General features: G+C 40.4%; 1 protein-coding gene across 1 annotated transcript in view; it reads right to left on the bottom strand.

Moving 5' to 3' along the window:
* PCSK2 (proprotein convertase subtilisin/kexin type 2) overlaps positions 1-24,231 on the bottom strand; it is a 322,138-nt gene that overhangs the window by 26,557 nt on the left and 271,350 nt on the right. The window contains exons 9-10 of the mRNA XM_036245861.1: positions 10,333-10,548; positions 5,375-5,475 (exon numbers count right to left, since the gene is read on the bottom strand). Coding sequence (XP_036101754.1) covers positions 5,375-5,475; positions 10,333-10,548 — 317 coding nt within the window. The remainder of the gene's footprint in view (positions 1-5,374; positions 5,476-10,332; positions 10,549-24,231) is intronic.

Raw genomic sequence — 24,231 nt, 5'->3', positions numbered from 1 at the left:
AAACCCGAATTTATGCATAGCTTTTGAGGAAGAGTCAATTCATTCACTTCAACCTATTACTTTGGGCAGAATGAGTGGTGAGACCCTCAGCCCAGATGGTGGTTCTTTCAAATACCATAGTTGGGCCAAGGGAAGACCCTGGACTTGGATCCCTAGGGTTTAAACCTCCAGCCTGTTATTTTCCAATCATGTGAATTTATATAAGCTACTTTAACAGTCTGAGTCTCAGGGTTCCCATCTATAAAATGGGGATAAGGCCTTAGAAGTTTATTGCAGGGTGTAAATGTAGTTTGCCATTTAACATTAACTAATATGGTACTGAACACTCAATAAAGAGTTCATTATCATTATTAATAATAAAATCTATCTCATGTATTGAGCATCAGCGTAAGTTAGAAGAGAATAGATACTATTTCCCAGGTAAAGTATTGGTCACAATATTTAAAAGTAAATGAAAGTTTTCAACCTTAAGTCATATTCAACCCTCAAATAAACACATATTCAATTAAAAAATGCACTTTCCTATAGGCATCGTGTTTTTTGAAGGACCTACAATATACCAGGAAGTCATAGGAGACCTATTAATGATCTTTCTATTTTTCAGATAAGACAATAGAGATCTACAGGAGGTGAGTGATTGCCCACTTAGTTGCTGGAAGACACTAGCAATTCTCTCTATCATATCCATTCTCCTTTATTAAGAAAAGCTCAATTTTATTTAGAACAGCAATGTTATCAGCTACAAAACTACATTTCCCAGCCTGCCTTGCAATCTGAGGTGGTCATATGACAGTTCTGGTCAATGAGAAATAAGCAGAAGCCACTGGGTAGAACTTATTGGAAAAACTTTTAAATGGGGTTGACTCAGCTGGTGGATTTCTTTTTACCCTTTGCTCTTCTCCTTTCTCTGTCTGAAATGTAAACACAATGACTGAAGCTCTAGCAGCATCTAGAGAACATGAAGGTGGAAGAGGAGAAATCCAGAAAAAGCTGGATTCCTTGATTCCCGGTGGCACCACTATACTTGCCCTGGACTCCTTACCTCTGTACTATCTTTCACGTGACAGAAAAATAAACCCTTTTTGGTTTAGCTTTTGTTATTTGAATTTCATGTTTTCAATCGTGATCTAATACCAGCATCTAATGAGAGGATGAATTTAGATAGTCACATTCTGCACAACATCACCCTGATTCATGGGTTTATAGAGTCATTGCCTTAGTAGGTGTCACACACCCCAGTCCACAGAACAGCAATAGGCTGGCTGCTTATGTGGTCCTTGGAGTGGGGTTGTAAAGACAAATTCCTGGGCCATTCATCCCTAAGGATTTGTATTCAGTGACTCTTGGTGGGGAGATGGGAATTTATATCATTTTCAAAACTCCCTCTAGTGCTCAACTTCACTAGTTACCAGGGAAATGCAAATTAAAACTACAATACAATTCCACTGCACACCCATAAGCATGGCTAAAGTGTGGAAAACTGGCAATACCCAATGTTAGCAGGGATGTGGAACAACTCTAACTCTCATACACTGCTGAGGAAGGGCCAATGGGTACACCCACTTTGGAAAACTACTAGGCAGTATCTACTAGAGCTGCACATACGCATACCCCTGACCCAGCATTTTGGCTCCCTAATATAAACACAAAACAGAAATGTGTCCATAGCTTCATCAAGACATGTACAAGAATGTTTATAGCAATATTACTCATAATAGCCCCAAAGTAGAAACAACCCAAGTATCCATTTATAATGGAGTAATATTCCACAATGAGTATGAATGACCTATAACTATATACAACAGCATGGAAGAATCTCTGACTATCAGAGTAAAAGAGCACAGATTGGTAGTTAGGTAACAGTCTGCTTCTCAATTTGGGTGCTGGTTACATGGGTCTGTTAACCTTGTAAGAAGTCATTGAGCTATACCTATTTGTGCACTTTTCTCAGTGTCTATTATACTTTGATGAAGAATTTACATCTATTCCCTGGAAGGTCAGTTTTGGAAACATTGTTCTAGTCCAATATGTGGGCCATTTTACTACAGATGGTTCTTTTGAGTCAGAAATTTGCCTCTTTATGACATCTGCTCCTCAAACCTAGCTCAGCCCTCCAGAACAACACAGAAAGCCCCAGGTCATGGAGAGAATCCAAAACATTTAAAGGCGGCAGTTACCCCCACTTCCACAAAGAAATTCTTTGAATTTCTCTAATATTGGTTACACTGGGACAAGTGAACAACATTCCTTGTGACCCAAGAAGCCATTTTCAAACATTTGGCAGAAAATTACTTTATGAGATTGAGAAACAGTGGTGACTGGGCAGGACAGAGGAAGGGTTTCCTTTTCTCCCATGGAGTCATAGGGGTGATAGTTTTTCCTCTTTCATAGTCCTGATGGGATACATTGAGACAGGATAATCTGCTTACTGAATTCACATTGTTTTGTCAAAGTATTTTTTTTATTGGGCCTCTGGGAAGGTAAGAACCCTTGACAGCGGTCACGTGCATTACCAAGGACTCCCAGCTACTTTGTCTCAGGATAGAGAGGAGCTGTAGAAACTGTTCCTGGAGAGTCTTTTCCTCATCCATCTGGGCTTTCTCAGGAATATTTCATGCTGAATTGAACTTTTAACTGCTGGCTACTGGACCCCTTTGCCCACAGGTGCAAAAAGCCAGAGATCCCTGGGGTTTACATCTCCAGGCATGCTCTTTGCACAAAACATGGCAGCCCAGCTCCCTTGCCTTGAGGAAGAACAAACTCTGAGGCAAAAATTTTATATTTCAGAGCTCCCCGTGGGATTCAGAACTTCTGAAATTGCATACTTTCTTTCTTCCTGTCTCTAAGCTGCTTCTTCTACTACTTTCTGGTCTCTCCTTGGAGTCCTTCCTTAAGAAACCACTTGCAGGAAACTCAATTCAAAGTGTCCTTCCAACTCAGGCAGATGGTACTCTGAGGGATTTTAGAACTGGCTCCCATGATGAGCTTGAACCACCTACTGCCAGCTATCATTCTTCTCGGCTTCATGGCAATAGAGGGCTTTAAATTCATTGTTCTAAAAACAAAATGTGCCCAGGTGGTGACTGCACTCTCTTATGTAAGGATATCTATAAGTGTGTGCTCAAGAGAGCTGGTGTAGAGCCCATAACTCTGTTTACAGATCCAGTGTCCTTGCTCCATCACTGATTTATTTAGGTTGTCCCTTTGCATGCATATAGGCCTGGACAAGTGGCTTTTTGCTGGCCAAAGTCCAAGGAAACCTTGAGTCATGTTTTGCCCTCTTAGATTTTTAAGGGGGAGACCAGAAATCCCTTCTTGCTTTCGGAGCACTCCTGCTCCCTGTTCTCTGCCAAGCTCAGTGGCAGGCAGTAGGCTTCTCTGCTTGTCTGCTCCCCGCTGGAGTGAGAAAAGCCAGTTTAGGCTCCAGGGCCCAACAAACTCTGAGATGAACAGTTTCATCTTCAGGAAGTGCATATAATCTGTGAGTAAGTTTTGGTACCTAGGCTTAATAGAAACTCTTTGACATGTGTCCATCTCTTGGTGTCTTAAAATTCCATCTGACTATTGTTAGAATAATTGAACTTTGGCTTGGTTCAAGGAGAGAGTCACTCCCAATTTGGGGCCTTATCTGTAAAAGGAGGAGGATTATGCCTTTTCTGTTTGAAGGCAGAATGTTGGACTAGATAATCTTTTGAAGTCCCTTCCTATTTGGGAATCAACTCTTGTCTCTTTTGCAAGTCAAAAAATGCATATGTGGGAGAAAGACAAGCAGGGTTGCCTGGAGATTGATGCTCAAAGCTCCAGTTGCCTAGCAACAGCTGAGGGTTGGGAGGTGGGGACTCAACTCTGCTTCCCCAAGAGCCTGACTCCAACTTCTCACAAGTGGCTGGTGCTGCACTCTCAGACAACTCCCTGCATGGTAGGCATTTGCACTCACACCGAGTGTATGGTGCCTGAAGCCCCCATCTGCAGTGCTTAAACACAAGGCCAGCCTCTGACTTGCACTAAGAGAATATGGAGTAGCAGGTTATCAAGTACCTCATCTGATACTTCTATCCAAAGTGTGCTCAGCAGTAGTGATATGTGGCCTCTCTATGGAATGGTGAAAACAGAGAGGATGGTCTCTTACCTGTAGCTTAGGTTTCCCAGTAAAGCCCATTTCTTGGTCAATATTGTGTGATTTTGCCCACCTTGTCTCAGTGTTAAAAAGTGAATTCACCTTATAAGTTAAAAAATCTTGAGTGGGAGTACCCTGTTTGACACATGTTATAAAATACCTTGCTAGATATTCAGCTTGGCAATGATTTCCTTTTATTTATCTGATTATAAGTATTATTGGAGTAAAATAGCCAAGGGATCATCCAGAAGATAAAGAGAAGTTTTATGAAGAAAAAATATCTACATGTCCCTATTTGGTATCTGAGTAAGTAGTTGATATGTGTGGTTGGGTGTTGGGGTCATGCACTCTCCTAGGGATGTACTTTCCCAAGGGCTATTGCATCAATATTTCTTTTCTGTTCAGGAAGGAAAGTCACTCCCAAAGAGGGAAGAATAAACGGGCTCAGCTAAAGCTTATCTAAAAGAAAAGGCCATTAAAAAAGTATTTCCCTATATCTAAAATTCATGGAGAAATTCTGAGACCTGTTGAGACAAGATAACCAATATGTGAGTGATTACCTCCACGACTCTTCTTAAGGGGGAAATCTTAATGATCAACTGAGTTTTTTTGTTTTTTTTTTTTAATCCTCACCCGAGGACATTTTTCCATTTTTTGTACAGATAGAGTGGGAGGGAGAGAGAGAGGAAGAGAGAGAGAGAGAGAAACATCGATGTGAAGGGACACATCGAGTGGCTGCCACCCGCACGACCAACCAGGGCCGGGGACAAACTGCAACCGAAGTACATGCCCTTAGCGGGAACTGAACCCGGGTCTCTCTGGACCGCAGGCCGACGCGCTAACCGCTGAGCCATACCGGCCAGGGCTGATCAACTGAGTTTTAAGGAACTTTCCCAAAGAGGAAAGCCTCACTTTTAATGTTTATGAGAGCCAGATTTTAATCAAAACCATGTATGAACCATGGGAATTCTTCTTCCTCTGTTTGTCTATAGGATTCTCAAATGGGCATACTATAGTTCTGTGTTGCACGCGCGCACGTGTGTGTGTGTGTGTGTGTGTGTGTGTGTGTGAGTGAGAGAGAGAGAGAGAGAGAGAGAGAGAGAGAGAGACTTAGGGCCCATGGTTCATTTAGACATGTCCACCCCACCAGAGTTCATAGACCCTGACTTTTGCCTCCATGGACACCTGGTACTGGATGGAAATACACATGTTAGTCCACCCTGCAGAGCTGGCCCTCAACCAGAGTTGGAAACATACTTAGCCTCCAAAGCCAGAGCAAACACTCCAGCAGCCTCTGGAGCAGCTGCAGATGTCCCAGAATGCCTCAGAGTGCAGTTGCCATACAAATCTGTGGTTGCCTGAAAGGGAAGATATTGAGCAATGAGTCACAAGATTTTGAACCCCAAAACAATATGGAGCAGATACTTATCTTATTCTTTTTAACTTAAACTTTGCCTTGTTCTGAAGAATATTAAGATGAAAGTAGGGATAAACTTAGCACCCATATCTGTTTTAATTATACATCTTATCTGAATTTCCTAGTAGCCTATGCAAAAAAAAAAAAAAAAAAAATACAATCAGTTATAGTCACAGTGTCCACAAGATAAAAGTAAGCCAATTGTTTAGAGAAGCAGTATCTGCAGCTAATCCAGAGACTAGAGAGACATTTTCTGGATCCTAAAATGTGACATGATAGGTGGAGAGTTACAAGTCAAGGGTTTTGTTGCATTGGGATCCGCATTCAGAAAGCCCAAGGACTATGGCATTAACATTTATTTTCTGTTCAGGCACTCTTCCAAAGAGGGAAGAATAAACAGGCTTAGCTAAAGCTTGCCTAAAAGGACAGACCATTAAAAAGAAAATGTTTCTCTACATCTGAAATTCATGGAGAGATTCTGAGATATATTGAGCCAAGATAACCGATATGTGAGTGATCGCTTCCACAACTATTAAGGGGGAGATCTTTTTTTTTTTTTATCCTCATCTGAGGACATTTTTTTTTTTGTTCAGATAGAGGGGGAGGGAGAGAGAGGAAGAGAGGGAGAGAGAGAAACATCGACATGAAAGGGACACATCTAGTGGCTGCCATCTGCACAACCAACCAGGGCCGGGGACAAACTGCAACCGAGGTACACGCCCTTAGCGGGAACCGAACCCGGGTCTCTCTGGACCACAGGCCGACTCTCTAACTACTGAGCCAAACTGTCCAGGGCTTAAGGGGGAGATCTTCTTAATGATCAACTGAGTTTTAAGAAACATTCACAAGGAGAAAAACCTCACTTTCAATGTTTATGAGAGCCAGGTTTTCATTAAAATCATGGATGAACCATGGGAATTTTCTTCTTCCTTTGTTTGTCTGTAGGATTCTCAAGTGGATCTATTATTTTGAGGAACAATGTATCAGGGAGGTTTAAAGGCATTTATTGGGAAAAATTACAGTATTCAGAGGGAACACAAGGCCCTTCCCCAGCTCTAGTAAAAAGAGTCATAGAGAAGGTTGGGGACAAAGTGATAGCATTGGGAGGCCCTTGGGGGCAGAGAGTAGAGCTTCTGGGGGATGAGAGAAGCACTACAAACAAAACAGGAATGGGGCTTTCCTCACATGTCCTTTTCTGCTCTGTTCTCCTCCTTTCTGGCTTATATCTCTCATACATCACTTGGGAGGAGCTGGCACACTCTCCGTCCTTCCCAAGACCAAGTGGGAGCCCAGGAGGGCTCATGGAGGGAGCCAGGCCAAGGTCTGTGTCTCTGATCTCTTGGCTCACATGAGAGCCTGGCCAGCTCACCAGTGTGGAGCCCAGGTGGGAACTTGGCATAGATGCACTGGTTGGTAATAATGATGGGGTTCCAAGTTCCTGCTTTCCTGTCTTGGAAAGCCCCAGCTGAGGTGAGAATGTAACTAACTCAGAAGGTCTACTGAACCACCTACTAAATTCTTAGCTTGGAGGTCTGAGGAAAGGTTGATCTTGTGAGTGAAATACCCAGAGAGAGGAAGAGATCCAAAAAGGTTCATTACACTCTACAGATATTTATTTCTAAGTGGCTTGGAAAGTTCATCGTTATACTTAGTTGTCCAGGAAGAAAGAGCTGCTCAGAAAAGTACAATAAAGAATCTAAGACTTCCTGTCAAGATGGCAGCGTAGGTAAACGGTATCGCGTCCTCCCACAACCACATCAAAGTTACAACTAAACTACAAACAACCATCATTCAAAACCGCCTGAAATCAAGCTGAATGGAAGTCCTACAACTATAGAATTAAAGTAGCAGCCACATCCAGACTGGTAGGAGGGGCGGACGCGTGAGAGGTGGCGGCGGCTGTGGTGGCGGCTGTGGCGCGACGGGCTGGTCCCACACCCATGTGTGGCAGATAAAAATCAGGAGGATACCTCAGCTGGAAGGTCCTTCCTGAGGACTGAGGAGTCCCCGTCCCACACCAGGTGCCCCACTCAGGGTTCCAGTGCCAGGAAGAGAAGTCCCCATAACTTCTGGCTGGAAAAACCAGCAGGAACTGAGGCTCAGGGAAGCTGAAGCAGCTGGAGCCCCAGGCAGCACCGTAAAGGGCCCGCGCACAGACTTATCGGACTCACTCCCTCTAAGCTTGGAGGGGAAGCAGCTCGAGGGGCAACAGAGACATACAGGGAAGAACTGAGCTGTTTGGCACTGGAGTGAGGGCTGGAGAGGGGGCTTTCTCTGGGACAAATGTGCTGTCAGAGACCTTTGTTCCTTTGTTGAGCCCTTCCCTGGGGTGGCAGACAGTCTCCATTATCTGGGATTCCAGCAACCTGGCTCACACTGGTAGCCCCGCCCTGGTGATTCCCTGAGGCCCCACCCTGCCCCGCCCCACCCCACCCAATTTTCAGGCCCACCCAAGCTGTTGCCACTTGCTTAACCATAGGATTGGCCTGTCTTGGATCCTGCTTCAGGTTTTTCCTAAATTCTTTCAAACGAGCAGCATCTGTTCTCAGCTAGCCCCATACCTCTCGTTAAGTAATACACAGAAACAAACACAGGGAGGCAGCCAAAATGAGGAGACAAAGAAACAGGTCCCAAATGAAAGAACAGAACAAAACCCCAAGAAAAGAACTAAGCGAAATGGAGATAAGCAACCTAACAGATGTGGAGTTCAAAATACTGCTTATAAGGATGCTCAATGAACTTAGTGAGGGCCTCAAGAGCATAAAAAAGGACCAGTCAGAAATTATGGATGCAGAGTCAGAATTGAAGGAGGCATGCCCTGGCCGGTTTGGCTCAGCGGTTGGAGCGTCGGCCTGCGGTACAGAGAGACCCAGGTTCGGTTCCCGCTAAGGGCATGTACCTCGGTTGCAGTTTGTCCCCGGCCCTGGTTGGTCGTGCGGGTGGCAGCCACTCGATGTGTCCCTTCACATCGATGTTTCTCTCTCTCTCTCTCTCCCTCCTGCTCTATCTGAACAAAAAATGGAAAAATGTCCTTGGGTGAGGATAAAAAAAAAAAAAAAAAAAAAAAAGAATTGAAGGAGGCATTAACTGAAATAAAGAATAATTTACACAGATTCAATAGTAGAGTACGTAAATCCAAGAAGCAAATCATCGATTTGGAATATAAGGAAGCAAAAAATGCCCAATCAGAACAGCAAAAAGAAAAAAAGAATCCAAAAAAATGAGGATAGTGTAAGGAGCCTCTGGGACAACTTCAAGCGTGCCAACATTCGCATCTTGGGGGCACCAGAAGAAGAGAGAGAACAAAAAACTGAAAACCTGTTTGAAACAATAATGGCAGAAAACTTTCCTAACTTGGTGAAGGAAACAGACATACAAGTCCAGGAAGCACAGAGTCCCAAACAAGATGAACCCCAAGAAGCCCACACCAAGACACATCATCATCAAAATGCAAAAGGTTCAAGACAAAGAGAATCTTAAAAGCAGCAAGAGATAAGCAGTTAGTTACCTACAAGGGAGTTCCCATTAGGCTGTCAGCTGATTTCTCAAAAGAAACTTTGCAGGCCAGAAGGGAGTGGCAAGAAATATTCAGAGTGATGAGAAGCAAGAACCTACAACCAAGATTACTCTATCCTGCAAAGCTGTCATTTAGAATCGATGGCCATATAAAACCATTCCCAGACAAGAAAAAGTTAAAGGAGTTCATCACTACCAAACCGTTATTATATGAAATGATGAAGGGTCTTTTTGAAGAAAAAGATAAAATGTATGAACAAACAAAATGGCAATGAATACACATCTATCAACAATGGTATCTACAAACAAAATGAACAGGTAGAACAGAAACATTCTCATAGATACAGAGAACATTTTGTTGGTTGCCAGATGAGAGGGGTGTTGGGGGAATGGGGGAAAAAGGTGAAGAGATTAAGAAGTACAAATTCATTGCTAGACTGACAAACCTGAAAGGGAAAGGGGTTGGGGGGTGGGTGGGAAGAAATAAACCAAAGAACTTATATGCATAACCAATGGACACAGACAATAGTGTGGGAAAAGGCGGGAGGGGGGCGGGAGTGGGGAGGAGGGGGTCAATGGGGGAAAAATGTGGAATATCTGTAATACATTTTACATTCAACAATAATGATTAAAATAAATAAATAAGAAAAAATAATAAAAAAAGGAAACTAAGCCCATGATTCTTAATTCTTTGTTTTCTCAATCACTGATTCATCTTAAACTATGATGAAAACCACTACTCCTTCCCTGAGAAAAGACATGTATGCCCAATCTTGGGAGGTTTTTAGACCCAGAAAAGTCCATCCATGAATGCTATTTAAAAAAATATTTCTTTTAAACTTTTTTTTTGGCCACTCCTGCACCCTGGCCAGGGCCCTGGGGAGGAGGCTGACTGGGTTGGTTTTGATCTGATAAATGCACATACCCCTCCCCACACCCCTGCGAGGGGGTTCAGTGCCTGTTGGCATGTATTAGCTTTAGAATTACCACAGTTATCCAAGTAGAAGATGGATGCTATTTTTTAATTAGTGTAGTACATGAATGGGTTCTTGGCTCAGATGGGGTGGTGATGCAGTGACCCAGTTCTTTATATTAGTTCTTCTTATAAGTGACCTGCTGGGGCAGCTTTTTGATAAACCAGACTTTGTCATTATTTGTAAATCAAAACAATAAACTTCAAGAAAGACAATCTGTGGAAAATGAGCTGGAAGGAGGAATCACGTCCTTGCTTTCATTTTGTATACCTTACACAGCCTCACAGAAGGCCAGTGGCCACACTCACCACTCCGGCTTCAGGGTTCCTCTTCCTCCCATTGCTGAAGGTGGAGGCCAAGGTGGAAGAGCAGCTCTCATCGTACAAGGCTGTCCTGCCATCGTTGATGGCTGAATTGATGGAGATGGTCCACATACTTGATGCATAGCCATCACAGTTGCAGTCATCGTAGCTGCCACCGTCCCCAGAGGCCCACACATAGATGCTGCCTTTGCCACCTCGGCCCTGGGGGAGGACAGAAGAGATGCTGTCAATTCCCATGTCTGCAAGTACCAGGGGCTGCAAGGCGACCCTGCCCAAGGGTTGGGAATTCCCGGGAGGGACTGGACTTGGGCTTCCTCAGCAGCTCAACCAAATGACTGAATTTGGTTCTATCTGCCCGTGTAAACCACTGTCCTCTAGTGAGGCACCATTTACCTTTTTCCCTTTAGTAAGGATTCAGTATATAAAGTCATCTGAATTTACAATTTAGGCTAGGGATAAGGTGATGAGAAAAAATAGGAAGAATCTCTGTAATATTTACAAATGAACTGTTTTTAAAAAGTCAAAATATATGGAAAGGAAAATGAGAATAATATTCCTCCAGCTGTAATTATTATTATCCAATTCTTAGGTATCTTTTTAGTCATTTTTAAACAAAAATGTAAGTATAATCACATATATTTATATTCAGCTATATAAGATAGAAAAAATATTTAGATATTTTATTTTATATATAGATACATCTCTTATGTAAAAATTCACTCGTATATGTAGATAATTTGAGTATAAAGTACACAATTTAGACCAATATCCCTTATGAACATAGACGCCAAAATCCTGAACAAAATATTAGCAAATCTGATCCAGAAATACATCAAAAAAATTATTCACCATGACCAAGTGGGATTTATTCTAGGGATGCAAGGCTGGTACAATATTCGCAAATCGACAAATGTGATACACCACATAAATAAGATGAAGAATAAAAACCACATGATCATATCAATAGATGCTGAAAAAGCATTCGACAAAATCCAGCATCCATTTCTGATAAAAACGCTCAGCAATGTGGGAATAGAGGGATCATATCTCGACATCATAAAGGCCATATATGAAAGACCTACAGCCAACATCATACTCAATGGACAGAAACTAAAAACATTTCCATTAAGAACAGGAGCAAGACAGGGATGTCCACTTTCGCCACTCTTATTTAACATTGTACTGGAAGTCTTAGCCACAGCAATTAGACATAAAGAAAAAATAAAAGGGATCCAAATTGGAAAGGAGGAGGTGAAACTGTCATTATTTGCAGATGACATGATATTATACATAGAAAACTCTAAAGACTCCATCAAAAATTTACTACACTTAATAAATGAATTTGGCAAAGTAGCAGGATACAAAATTAACGTCAAGAAATCGATGGCATTCTTGTACACCAATGATGAACTCACAGAAAGAGAAACTGAAAAAACAATCCCATTTACCATCGCGCCAAAAAAATTAAGATACCTAGGAATAAAGTTAACCAAAGAAGTAAAGGACCTATTTGCAGAAAACTACAGGTAATTGAAAAAAGAAATAGAGGAAGATATAAAAAAGTGGAAGCACATACCCTGTTCATGGATTGGAAGAATTAACACCATTAAAATGTCCATACTACCCAAAGCAATCTATAGATTCAATGCAATCCCCATCAAAATACCAACGACATATTTCATAGAACTAGAACAAATACTTCAAAAGTTTATATGGAACCAAAAAAGACCCTGAATAGCCACAGCAATCTTGAAAAAGAAGGACAAAGTAGGTGGGATCACAATACCAGATATCCGGTTATACTACAAAGCGACAGTAACCAAAAGAGCCTGGTACTGGCACAAGAACAGGCATATAGACCAGTGGAACAGAACTGAAAACCCAGAAATGGACCCACGGCAATACGCTCAACTAATATTTGACAAAGGAGGCAAGAGCATACAATCCTTTGTCAAATATTAATTGAGCATAAGGTCTTGGATTTATTTCTGGGTTCTAGGTTCCTTTCCATTGATCTATTTGCCTGTTCTTGTGCCAGTACTAGGCCAGTTTGATTGCAATGGCTTTGTAGTATAACCTGAAATCTGGTATGATCCCTTCTACTTTGTTCTTCTTTTTCAAGATTGCTGTGGCTCTTTGGGGTCTTTTTTGGTTTCATATACACTTTTGAAGTATTTGTTTTAGTTCTGTGAAATATGTTGTTGGTATTTTAATGGGGATTGCATCAAATCTATAGATTGCTTTGGGTAGTATGGACATTATAATGATGTTAATTCTTCCATTCCATGAACAAGGTATGTGCTTCCACTTTTTTATATCGTTGTCTATTTCTTTTTTCAATGTCCCGTAGTTTTCTGCAAATAGGTCCTTTATTTCTTTGGTTAAGTTTATTCCTAGGTATCTTAATTTTTTTGCTGCAATTTGCTGTAATGGTAAATAGGATTGTTTACTTAGTTTCTCTTTCTGTGAGCTCATTATTGGTGTATAAGAATGCCATCAGCCCTGGCTGGTTTGGCTCAGTGGTTAGAACGTTGGCCCGCAGTGTAGAGAGACCCGGGTTCAGTTCCCCCTAAGGGCATGTACCTCAGTTGCAGTTTGTCCCCGGCCCCTGTTGGGGTGGTGTGGGTGGCAACCAGTCATTGTGTCTCTCTGGGTCTTGTGGATGGCAACCACTCGATGTGTCCCTTTCATGTTGATGTTTATCTCTCTCTCTTTCTCCCTCCCACTTTGTCTGAACAAAAAATGGAAAAATGTCCTCAGGTGAGGATAAAAAAAAAAAAAGAACGCCATTAATTTTTTTTTATCCTCACCTGAGGACATTTTTGCATTTATCTTCAGATAGAACGGGAGAGAGATGGGGAGGAAGAGAGAGAGAGAAACATCAATGTGAGAGACACACATTGACTACCTGCCACCCACACCACCCCAACAGGGGCTGGGGACAAACTGCAACTGAGGTACATGCCCTTAGCCGAAACCGAACCTGGGTCTCTCTGGTCTACGGGCTGACGCTCTAACCGCTGAGCCAAACTGGCCAAGGCTACCATGGATTTCTTGATGTTAATTTTGTATCCTGCTACTTTGCCAAATTTGTTTACTAAATCTTGCATATTTTTTCTTTTTTAATCCTCACCTGAGGACATTTTTTTGCATTTATCTTCAGACAGAGTGGGAGGGAGAGGGTGGAAGAGAGAGAGAGAAACATTGATGCGAGAGAGACACATTGACTGGCTGCCTCCCACATGACCCCATCCAGGGCAGGGAACAAACTGCAACCGAGGTACATCCCCTAGTAGGAATCAAATCCGGACTCTCTGTTCTGCGGGCCAATGCTTTAACCACTTAGCAAACCAGCCAGGGCTAAATCTAGTAGATTTTTGATGGAGTCTTTAGGGTTTTCTATGTACAATATCCTGTCATCTGTAAATAAGGACAGTTTTACTTCTTCCTTTCCAATTTGGTCTCTTTTATTTTTTCTTCATGTCTAATTGTTGTGGCTAAGACTTCCAGTACTATGTTAAATAAGAGTGGTAAAAGTGTGAATCCCTGTCTTGTTCCTGTTCTCAAGGGAAATGCTTTTAGTTTTTGTCCATTGAGTATGATGTTGACTGTAGGTTTTTTATACATGGCCTTTATTATGTCAAGATATGATCTTTCTATTCCCACATTGCTGAGCGTTTTTTTATCAGAAATGGGTGCTGGATTTTGTCAAATACTTTTTCAGTATCTATTAATATAATCATATGGTTTTATCTTTTATTTTGTTTATGTGGTGTATCACATTTATTGATTTGTGAATATTGTACCTTCCTTGCATCCCTGGGATGAATCCCAATTGGTCAAGGTGAATAATTTTTTTTTTTTTACTGCATTACTAGATCCAATTTGGCAATATTCTGTTAAGGATTTTGGCATCTATGTTCATCAAGGATATTGACCTGTAGTTTTCTTTCTTTGTAGGGTCTTGATCTGGTTTTGGAATTAGGATTATGTTGGCCTCATAAAATGAGTTTTGAAGTCTTCCTTCTTCTTGAATTTTTTGGAATAGTTTGAGGAGAACTGGTGTTATTTCTTCTTTGAATGTTCGGTAAAACTGTCCTGTGAAGCCATATGGGCCCCGGCTTCTCTTTGCTGGGAGTTTCTTGATTACATCTTCAATTTTTGTTGTTATTGGTCTGTTCAAGTTTTCTATCTCTTTCGAGTTCAATTTTGAGAGACTATGTGTTTCTAGAAATTTGTCCATTTCACTTAGATTGTCCAATTTGTTGCCATATAATTGTTGATAGTATTTGTTAATGATCTTTTTTATTTCCATGGTGTCAGTTGTTACTTTTCCCCTTTTGTTTCTGATTTTGTTTATTTGGCTTATTGGTGAGTCCCGCTAAAGGTTCATCAATCTTGTTTATCATATTTAAAAAAAACCAGCTCTTTGTTTCATTGCTCTTTTGAAATTTTTTTTAGCCTCTATGTTGTTTATTTTCACTCTGACCTTCACTATTTCTTTCCTTCTGCTTGCTCTGGGATTTTCTTTTTGTTTACTTTGTAATTCTTTCTGTCTTTATTTTTTTTAAATTAATTAATTTATTTTTGTTACAGGTGTTTCTCCTTTTCCCCCCACTGGTTTCGCCCCTCCCCCACCCTCCCCGCCCTGTCCCCAGCTTTGTTGTCCATGTCCATTGTTCATGCACACATGCATATAAGTTCTGTGGTTTATCTCTCCCCCACCATCCCCTCTTCTGGGGATTGTCAGTCTGTACCCCACTTCCATGTCTCTGGGACTACGCCAATTCCTCATACTGTTATGTTTATTATATTCCACAAATAAGTGAGATCATATGATACTTGTCTTTTTCTGTTTGGCTTGTCTCGCTTAGGATGACACTTTCCAGGTTCCTCCATGTTGTCTCAAAAGATAAGAGATCTTTCTTTCTTACAGCTGCATAGTACTCCATTGTGTACATGTACCATTGCTTTTTTCCCCATTCATCTACTGATGGACACTTGGGCTGTTTCCAGATCTTAGCTATTGTAAATAGTGCTGCTACAAACATGGGGGTACATATATTCTTTTTGATTGGTGTTTCAGGCTTCTTAGGGTATATTCCTAGAAGTGGGATCACTGGGTCAAATGGAAGTTCAAATATTAAATTTTTGAGGTAAAACTATAGTGTTTTTCATAGTGGCTGCACCAGTCTGCATTCCCACCATCAGTGTACTAGAGTCCCCTTTTCTCCACACCCTCGCCAACACTTGTTGTTTCATGATTTGTTGATGGCGGCCATTCTGACAGGTGTGAGGTGATACCTCATTGTTGTTTTAATTTGCATCTCTCTGATGATTAGTGATGTTGAGCATTTCTTCATATGTCTCTTAGCCATTTGTATGTCTTGTTTGGAGAGGTGTCTATTTAGTTCCTCTGCCCATTTTTTAACTGGGTTCTTTGTCTTTCTTTTGTTGAGTTGTATGAGTACTCTATATATATTGGAAATTAACCCCTTATCTGATACACCATTGGCAATGATGTTCTCCCATACAGTGGGTTGCCTTTCCATTTTGATGATTGTATCTTTTTCTGTGCTGAAGCTTTTTAGTTTGATATAGTCCCATGTGTTTATTTTCTTCTTTGCTTCTGTTGCCTTAGGTGATGTATCAGTGAAATTTCTGCTGTGTATGTCTGAAATTTTGTTGCCTACAGTTTCTTCTAGGATTATTATGGATTCATGAGTCACATTTAAGTCTTTTATCCATTTTGAGTTTATTCTTGTGTATGGTGTAAGTTAATGGTCCAGTTCCATTTTTTTTCATGTAGCTGTCCTATTTTCCCAACACCATTTACTAAAGAGGCTGTCTTTATTTCACTGTATGCTCTTGCCACCTTTGTCAAATATTAATTATGCATATTGCCTTGGGTCCATTTCTGGGTTCTCTGTTCTGTTCCACTGATCTATTTGCCTATTTTTTTTTGTGTGCCAGTACCAGGCTGTTTTGATTACAGTGGCTTTGTAGTGTAACCTGAAATCTGTTAAAGTTATCGCTCCTACTTTGTTCTTCTTTTTCAAGATTGCTGTGGCTATTTGGAGTGTCTTTTGGTTTCATATGAACTTTTGAAGTATTTGTTCTAGTTCTGTGAAGTATGTCCTTGGTATTTTGATGGGGATTGCATTGAATCTATGGATTGCTTTGGGTAGTATGGACATTTTAATGATGTTAATTCTTTCAATCCATGAACAAGGTATGTGCTTTCATTTTTTTTATATCTTCCTCTATTTCTTTTTTCAATAACCTATAGTTTTCTGTGAGTAGGTCCTTTATTTCTTTGGTTAAGTTTATTCCTAGGTATCTTCATTTTTTTGCCGCAATGGTAAATGGGATTGTTTTCTTAGTTTCTATTTTTGTGAGTTCATCATTGGTGTATAAGAATGCCATCGATTTCTTGATGTTAATTTTGTATCCTACAACTATGCCAAATTCATTGATTAACTCTAGTAAATTTTTAATGGAATCTTTGGGGTTTTCTAACTATAATATTATGTCATCTGCAAATAAAGACAATTTTACTTCCTCCTTTCCAATTTGGATCCCTTTCATTTTTTCTTCCTGTCTGATTGCTGTGGCTAAGACTTCCAGTACTATGTTAAATAAGTGTGGCAAAAGTGGGCATCCTTGTCTTGTTCTTGTTTTTCAGGGAAATCCTTTGAATTTTTGCCCATTGAGTATGATGTTGGCTGTAGGTCTTCTTGGCCTTTATTATGTCTAGATATGATCCCTCTATTCCCACATTGCAAAGCGTTTTTATCAGAAATGGATGCTGGATTTTGTCGAAGGCTATTTCGGCATCTATTGATATGATCATGTGGATTTTATTCTTCATTTTATTTATGTGGTGTGTCACATTTATTGATTTGCAAATATTGTTCCAGCCTTGCATCCCTGGAATGAATCCCACTTGGTCATGGTGAATAATTTCTTTGATGTATTGCTGGATCCGATTTGCTAATATTTTGTTCAGGATTTTGGTGTCTATGTTCATTAGTGATATTGGCCTGTAGTTTTCTTTCTTTGCAGTGTCTTTTTCGGGTTTTGGAATTAGAATTATGCTGGCCTCATAGAACGAGTTTGGAAGTCTTCCTTCTTGGGCTTTTGTTTGCTGGGAGAGTCTTGATTACATCTTAAATTTCTTCTGTTGTTATTGATTTCTTCAAGTTTCCTATCTCTTTCTGGTTCAGTTTTGGGAGACTATGTGTTTCTAGAAATGTGTCCATTTCACTTAGATTCAATTTGTTGCCATATAATTGTTCATACTAGTTGTTAATGATCTTTTGTATTTCTGTGGTGTCGGTTGTTACTTCTCTACTTTCATTTCTGATTTTGTGTATTGAGTTCTCTTTCTTTCTTGGTCAGTCTAGCTAAGGGTCCATCAATCTTGTTTATCTTTTCGAAAAACCAGCTCTTTGTATCATTGATTCTTTCAATTGTTTTTTTTGGACTCTATGTCATTTATTTCTGCTCTGATCTTTACTAGTTCCTTCCTTCTACTTGCTCTGGGGTTTTCTTTTTGTTTGCTCTCTAGTTCTTTAAGTTGTGAGGTTATATATTCTATTAGAGATTTTCCTGTTTCTTGAGGTAGGCCTGTAGTGCTATAAACTTCCCTCTCAGAACTGCTTTCACTGCATCCCATAGATTTTGTGGTTCTGTGTGTTCATTTTCATTGGTTTCCAGGAAGTTTTTTATTTCTTCCATAATCTCCTTGGTAATTCATTCGTTGTTTAATAACATGCTATTTAGCTTCCATGTGTTCAAATGTCTTTGCATGTACTTGTTGCAATTGATTTCTAGTTTCATGCCACTGTAATCTGAGAAGATGCTTGATATGGTTTCAGTCTTCTTGAACTTGTAGAGACTTAGTTTGTGTCCTAACAAGTGGTCTATCTTTGAGAATGTCCCATGTGCACTTGAGAAGAATGTGAATTCTGTAGTTTTTGTGTTTGATTCTCTGTAGATGTCTATTAAATACATTTGGTCCAGTACTTCATTTAGAGTCTCTGTTTTCTTGCTATTTTTTTTGTCTAGAAGATCTATCCAGTGATGTCAGTGGGGTGTTAATGTCTCCTTCTATGATTGTATTGCTATCGATTTCCTTTTTGGAGTGTTCCAGAAGATTTTAAATACATTTTGGTGCTCCTATATTGGGTGCATATATGTTTATCAAGGTTATATCATCCTGTTGGATAGATTCTTTTAGTATTATGTAGTGGCCTTCTTTGTCTCTAGTTTTGGCCTTCATTTTGAAATCTACTTTATCAGATATAAGTATTGCTACCCCAGCTTTTTTTGTTGCTTTCCATTTGCTTGGAAGATTTTTTTCCATCCCTTTACTTTCAACCTATGTGTGTCTTTTGTTGTGAGTTGTGTCTTTTGTAAACTACATATAGATGAGTCATGTTTTCCTATCCAATCAGCTGCTCTGTCTTTTTATTGGAGCATTCAATCCATTTACATTTAAGGTGATTATTGATATGTACTTATTTATTGCCTTTTTTGTTTATTGTGGTTCTATTTTTCTTCCTATTTCTTTTGCTACTTACAGCAGTTCTTTTAACATTTCTTGCAGTGCTGGTTTGGTGCTAACGCATTTCCTTAGCCTTTTTTTTTTTTTTTTTTGTCTGTGAAGCTCTTTATTTGACCTTCTATTTTGAATGATAGTCTTGGTGGGTAGAGTAGTCTTGGATTCAGATCCTTGTTTTTCATGACCTTGATTACTTCATGCCATTCCCTTCTGGCCTGTAGTGTTTCTCTCGAGAAGTCAGCTGAGAGCCTTATGGGGGTTTCTTTGTAGGTAATTTGTTGCTTTTCTCTTGCTGCTTTTAGGATTCTCTCTTTGTTTTTAATTTTTGGCATTTTGATTACTATGTGTCTTGGTGTGGGCCTCTTTGTATTCTTCTTACTTGGGGCTCTCTGTGCTTCTTGAACTTGAATGCCTTCTTCCTTCACCAAATTAGGGAAGTTTTCTGTCACTATTTCTTCAAATATATTCTCTAACCCTTGCTCATTTTCTTCTTCTTCTTCTGGGACTCCTATGAAGGTAATATTATTATGTTTCCAGTTGTCCCACAGTTCTCTTAAGCTGTCTTCCTGTTTTTTTTATTGTTTTTTTTCCTTTTGGTTTTCTGATTGGTTGATTTTTTCTACCCTGTCTTTTAAATCACTGATCCGGTTCTCTGCTCCCTCTACTCTGCTATGTAGACCTTGCAATGTGTTTTTTATTTCTGATATGTCATTCTTCATTTTTTCTTGGTGGTTTTTAATTTCCAACTGATTTTCAACATTTTCATGTCTTTACTCATGGTGCTCATTTGCTAACACATGCTGTTGAGCTTCCTCAAGATCATCGCTCTGAATTCTAGTTGTATTAACTTGCTTAACTGCACCTCATTCATCTCATCTTTCAAAGAGGTCTCTTGTTCTTTAATTTGGCTTTTGTTTCTGTGTTTCACCATTTTGGCTGTCACAATGGGCTTTGGAGCTTGCCAAATTTTCCCTGTAGGTGTTGGTGTTCTGCTGTTTGTGGCTCCCTCTCCTGGGTTTGGATGAACGATGGAGGACCCACCTTAAACACCACTGTCAAGTCTTACTTTCCTGGTTAGGGTTTCTAGCCCAGGAATGGTACAGTTATCATCTAGCTTTTTGTCTGGAGGCTATCAGTAGTGGTTACTTGAAGAGCCTTGGGTTCTCAGTTGAATGAAAAATTTTCTCAGGTGCTCAGTGTAAGGGGATTTCTTGAGGGTGGGGAAGATTCTGGTTGTTAATGGGCCTCAATCTGTGTTTCAGTGGCTACCAGGTGGGGTTGAATCTCTGAGGGACTGGCCACTGCCTCTCCCCAGAGCCCTCAGAAGGAGTAAGATGACCACAGTCCTGTGTGGCCGCAACTCAGCAAAAGCTCTGAGTGCCCTCCAAATCTCAAATGTCTCCACACAGTTCCAATCGTGTCTGCTCTCCCTTTTCTGGAGCCCAAGGTAAGTGGCTGTGGGTCTTTTAGCATCTGTCCCAGCTCTGTGCTGTGGAGCCGCTTGGGAATTTAACCTGAGGGTGCTGCTCACAGCTAAGGCCACCACCCTCTGTGGGCTCCCAGCCCCCTTCTTGTGTCTTGGCAATCCTACCAGGATTGAGTCAGTGTCTCTGGTTATATGATCCCCCAAGGTGCTTTTCTATTGCTTTTTCCTGACAATTCGTCTTTATTTCATTGTAATTCCAGTTTGGTCCTGGGAGATGGTCTGTGTAGCTTCCATTCACTTCGCTGCCATTTTTTCCCCCCTCTACTTTGTAGTTCTTTAAATTGTAGCATTAGATAGTATATTAGAAAATTTTCCTATTTCTTGAGGTAGGCCTGTAGTGCTATGAATTTTTCTCTCAGGACTACTTTTCCTGCGTCCCATAAATTTTGTCTTGCTGTGTGTTCATTTTCATTGGTTTCCAGGAAGATTTTTATTTCTTCCTTGATTTTCTTGGTAACCCACTCATTGTTTAATAGTGAGCTATTTAGCCTCATGTCTTTGAGTGTTTTTAGTGTTTTTATTGAAATTAATTTCTAGTTTTATGCCATTGTTATCTGAGAAGATGCTTGATATAATTTTGATCTTCTTGAACTTGTAGAAACTTAGTTTGTGTCCTGACATGTGGTCTATCTTTGAGAATGTTTTGTGTGCACTTGAGAAGAATGTGCATTTTGCAGTTTGGGATGTAATTCTCTGTAAATATCTATTAAATCCATTTGATCGAGTGTATCATTTAGAGTCTCTTTCTTTGCTTATTTTTTGTCTAGAGGATCTATCCAGTGATGTCAGTGGGGTGTTGAAGTCCCCTGCTATGATTTCATTGCTGTTTATTTCTCCTTTGAAGTCCTCCAGAAGTTTTTAAATACATTTTGGTGTTCCTATATTGGGTGCATATGTTTACCAAGGTTATATCCTCCAGTTGAATAGATCCTTTCAATATTTTATAGTGGCCTTCTTTGTCTCTAGTTATGAACTTCATTTTGAAGCCTATTTGATCTGATATGAGTATTGCTACCCCAGTTTTTTTCTTTTCCACTATCTTGCAAAATATTTTTGCATTCCTTCACTTCAACCTGTGTGAGTCTTTTGTTGTGAAGTGGGAGTCTTGTAAAGAATAGATATATGAATCATGAGTTCTTATCCATTCAGCTACACTGTGTCTTTTTTATTTTGTTTTATTTTTAAAAATCCTCACCTGAGGCTACTTTTTCCATTTTTATCTTCAGATAGAATTGGGGGGGGGGGAGAGAGAGAGAGAGAGAGAGAGAGAGAGAGAGAGAGAGAGAGAGAGATACAGACATGAGAGAGACACATCAATTGGTTGCCTCCCGCACGACCCTGACAAGGGTTGGGAACTGAATTGTAACCGAGGTATGTGTCCTTGACCAGAATCGAACCTGAGACTCTTTGTTCTGTGGGCTTACACTTTACCACTGATTCAAACTGGCCAGGGCTACTTGTGTCTTTTGATTGGAGCATTTAATTCATTTACTTTTAAGGTTATTATTGATATGTACTTATTTATTGCCATTTTAATTTATTGTGGCTATGTTTCTCCCTCAATTTCTTCTGCTTATTGCAGCAGTCCTTTTAATGTTTCTTGCAGTGCTGGTTTGGTGTTAATATATCCCCTTTGCATTTTTGTTTTGGTCTTGGAATCTCTTTTTTATTTCACTTTCCATTTTGATTGATAGCTTTGCTGGATAGAGTAGTCTTGGATTTAGATACTTGTTTTTCATTACTTTGAAGACTTCATGCCATTCCCTTCTAGCCTGTAGTGTTTCTGTTGAGAAGTCAGCTGATAGCCTTGTGGGGGCTGTTTTGTAGGTTACTTGTTGCTTTTCTCTTGCTGCCTTTAATATTCTCCCTTTGTCTTTACTTTTTGGCATTTTAATCATTATGTGTTTTGGTGTGTGCCTCTTTGGGTTCTTCTTACTTGAGACTCTGTGTGCTTTCTGAACTTGCATGCTTATTTCCTTCACCAAGTTAAGGAAGTTTCATTATTTCTTCAAATATATTCTCTAACCCTTGCTCATTTTCTACTTCTTCTGGAACTCATATGATGCAGATATTGTTATGTTTTATGTTGTGACAAACCTCTCTTAAACTGTTCTCCTGTTTTTTAATTGTTTTTTTCTTTTTGGTTCTTCGGGTGATTTTTTTCTACCCTGTCTTCTAATTCACTGATCTGATCCTTGGCTTCCTCTAATCTCTGGTTATTCCTTCCAATGTGTTCTTTATTTCTGCTATGTCATTTATCATTTACACTGGTGGTTTTTCACTTCCAATTGGTTGATTTTCATTGTTTCTATATCTTTACTCATGCTGTTGAGCTTCCTCATAATCATTACTATGAACTCTACCTCTTATAACTTGCCTAATTCCATTTCATTTATCCCTTCTTCTATAGAATTCTCTTGTTTTTTTCATTTGGGGCTTGTTTCTTTGTTTTACCACTTTGGTTGTCTCCATGGGTTTTGAAGTCTGCCAAATTTTTCCTGTGAGTGTTGGTGGTCTGCTGATTGTGGCTCCCTCTACTGGGTTTGGATGAGTATGGAAGGAACCACGTTAAACACCAATGTCTAGACTTACTTTCCTGGGTTGAGTCGCAGGCCAAGCAATGATTCAATTATCCTAGAGCTTTTGCCTGCAGGCTGACTGTTAGTCTCAGTTACTTAATGATCCTCATGTTGTAGCCCTCAGCTGAATGAAAAGTCCCTCAGGTGTACAGGGTAAGAAGATGTCCAGCAGGTGGGGCAATTGCTTTTCCCTGGGTTAAAGTTGCTTTCAGAACAAAGTGATTTCTGCAGTGTGGGTTATTGGCTTAGCACAGGGGTACAGGCCTTAGCCTTCACAGCTCAGTCCCCAGAGCCATGACACCCAACACTGAGAGTCAGGTCCAAAGCTCAAAGTTTTCAGAGGCTTTACTCTGCCTACTGGCCAGCAGGTAGTCTTTGGCTGTTAATGAGTCTCAGGTTGCCCTTCTCTGGGCTGGGTGATATTAAATTCCTAAGGGAGGGGCAGTTGCTTCTCCCCCAGGCTATAGCCAACTCTGGAGAGAGGCTCTTTGAGGGAAAAATCTACTGTCCTGTGGGGGAGTGACTCAGCATAGGGCTCCTGATGGCCTCCTTCTCAGGTCTCTCCCCAGTGCCACAAAAACCCTGACTTTCATCACACAGTTCCAGTTCAGTCCACCCTCCCTCTGCCGGAGCCTAAGATGAGTGGCTATAGCTGTAATTTAGTGCACTGGCCCTTCAGGGAAGTGCTGGTGTTCCCTGAGCCTCTCCCTGCCAGACAAACCCTCTGCTCTGGTGATTTTCTCAGCCAGGTGTTATAGGGGCCCTTTTTTCTATTCTCCCACTCTGTGCTGGGAAGTTGGCTCAGGATTTTAACCCCCAACTTCTCAGAGGGAACTAGTCACAGCTAAGACAGCCCTCAGCTGGGTACTCAGCCAGCCATCTCATGCCTTTGCAGCTCCTACCAGTCTTGATTTGGGGTCCTCTTTGTGTCTCTGGTCATAAGAGTTCTCTCCAGCTGCTCTTCAATTGTTTTTTTTCTTTCTGATGACTGTCTTTATTTTAGTTATAATTCCATATTGGTCCTGGGAGATAGTCTGTGTAGCTTCCATTCACTCTGCTGCCATTTTTCTTTCCTTCTAGAGCTATTTTCTTCAATGCTTTTCTTGCTGTATATGATCTTTCCCAAAGTGCTAGAATTTAAATGCTACAATACAAAATGACTCATATTTTTATCCATTAATGGTCTGTAGATTTCTTTAAATGAAGTCCATGTTAGAGTCTATGGATATCAATGTTCTGCAAAACTGTTGGGG

The sequence above is a fragment of the Molossus molossus genome, unplaced genomic scaffold, assembly GCF_014108415.1.
Source record: "Molossus molossus isolate mMolMol1 unplaced genomic scaffold, mMolMol1.p scaffold_m16_p_6, whole genome shotgun sequence".
Lineage (NCBI taxonomy): Eukaryota > Metazoa > Chordata > Mammalia > Chiroptera > Molossidae > Molossus > Molossus molossus.
This window is presented reverse-complemented; position numbering and strand designations above follow the sequence as displayed.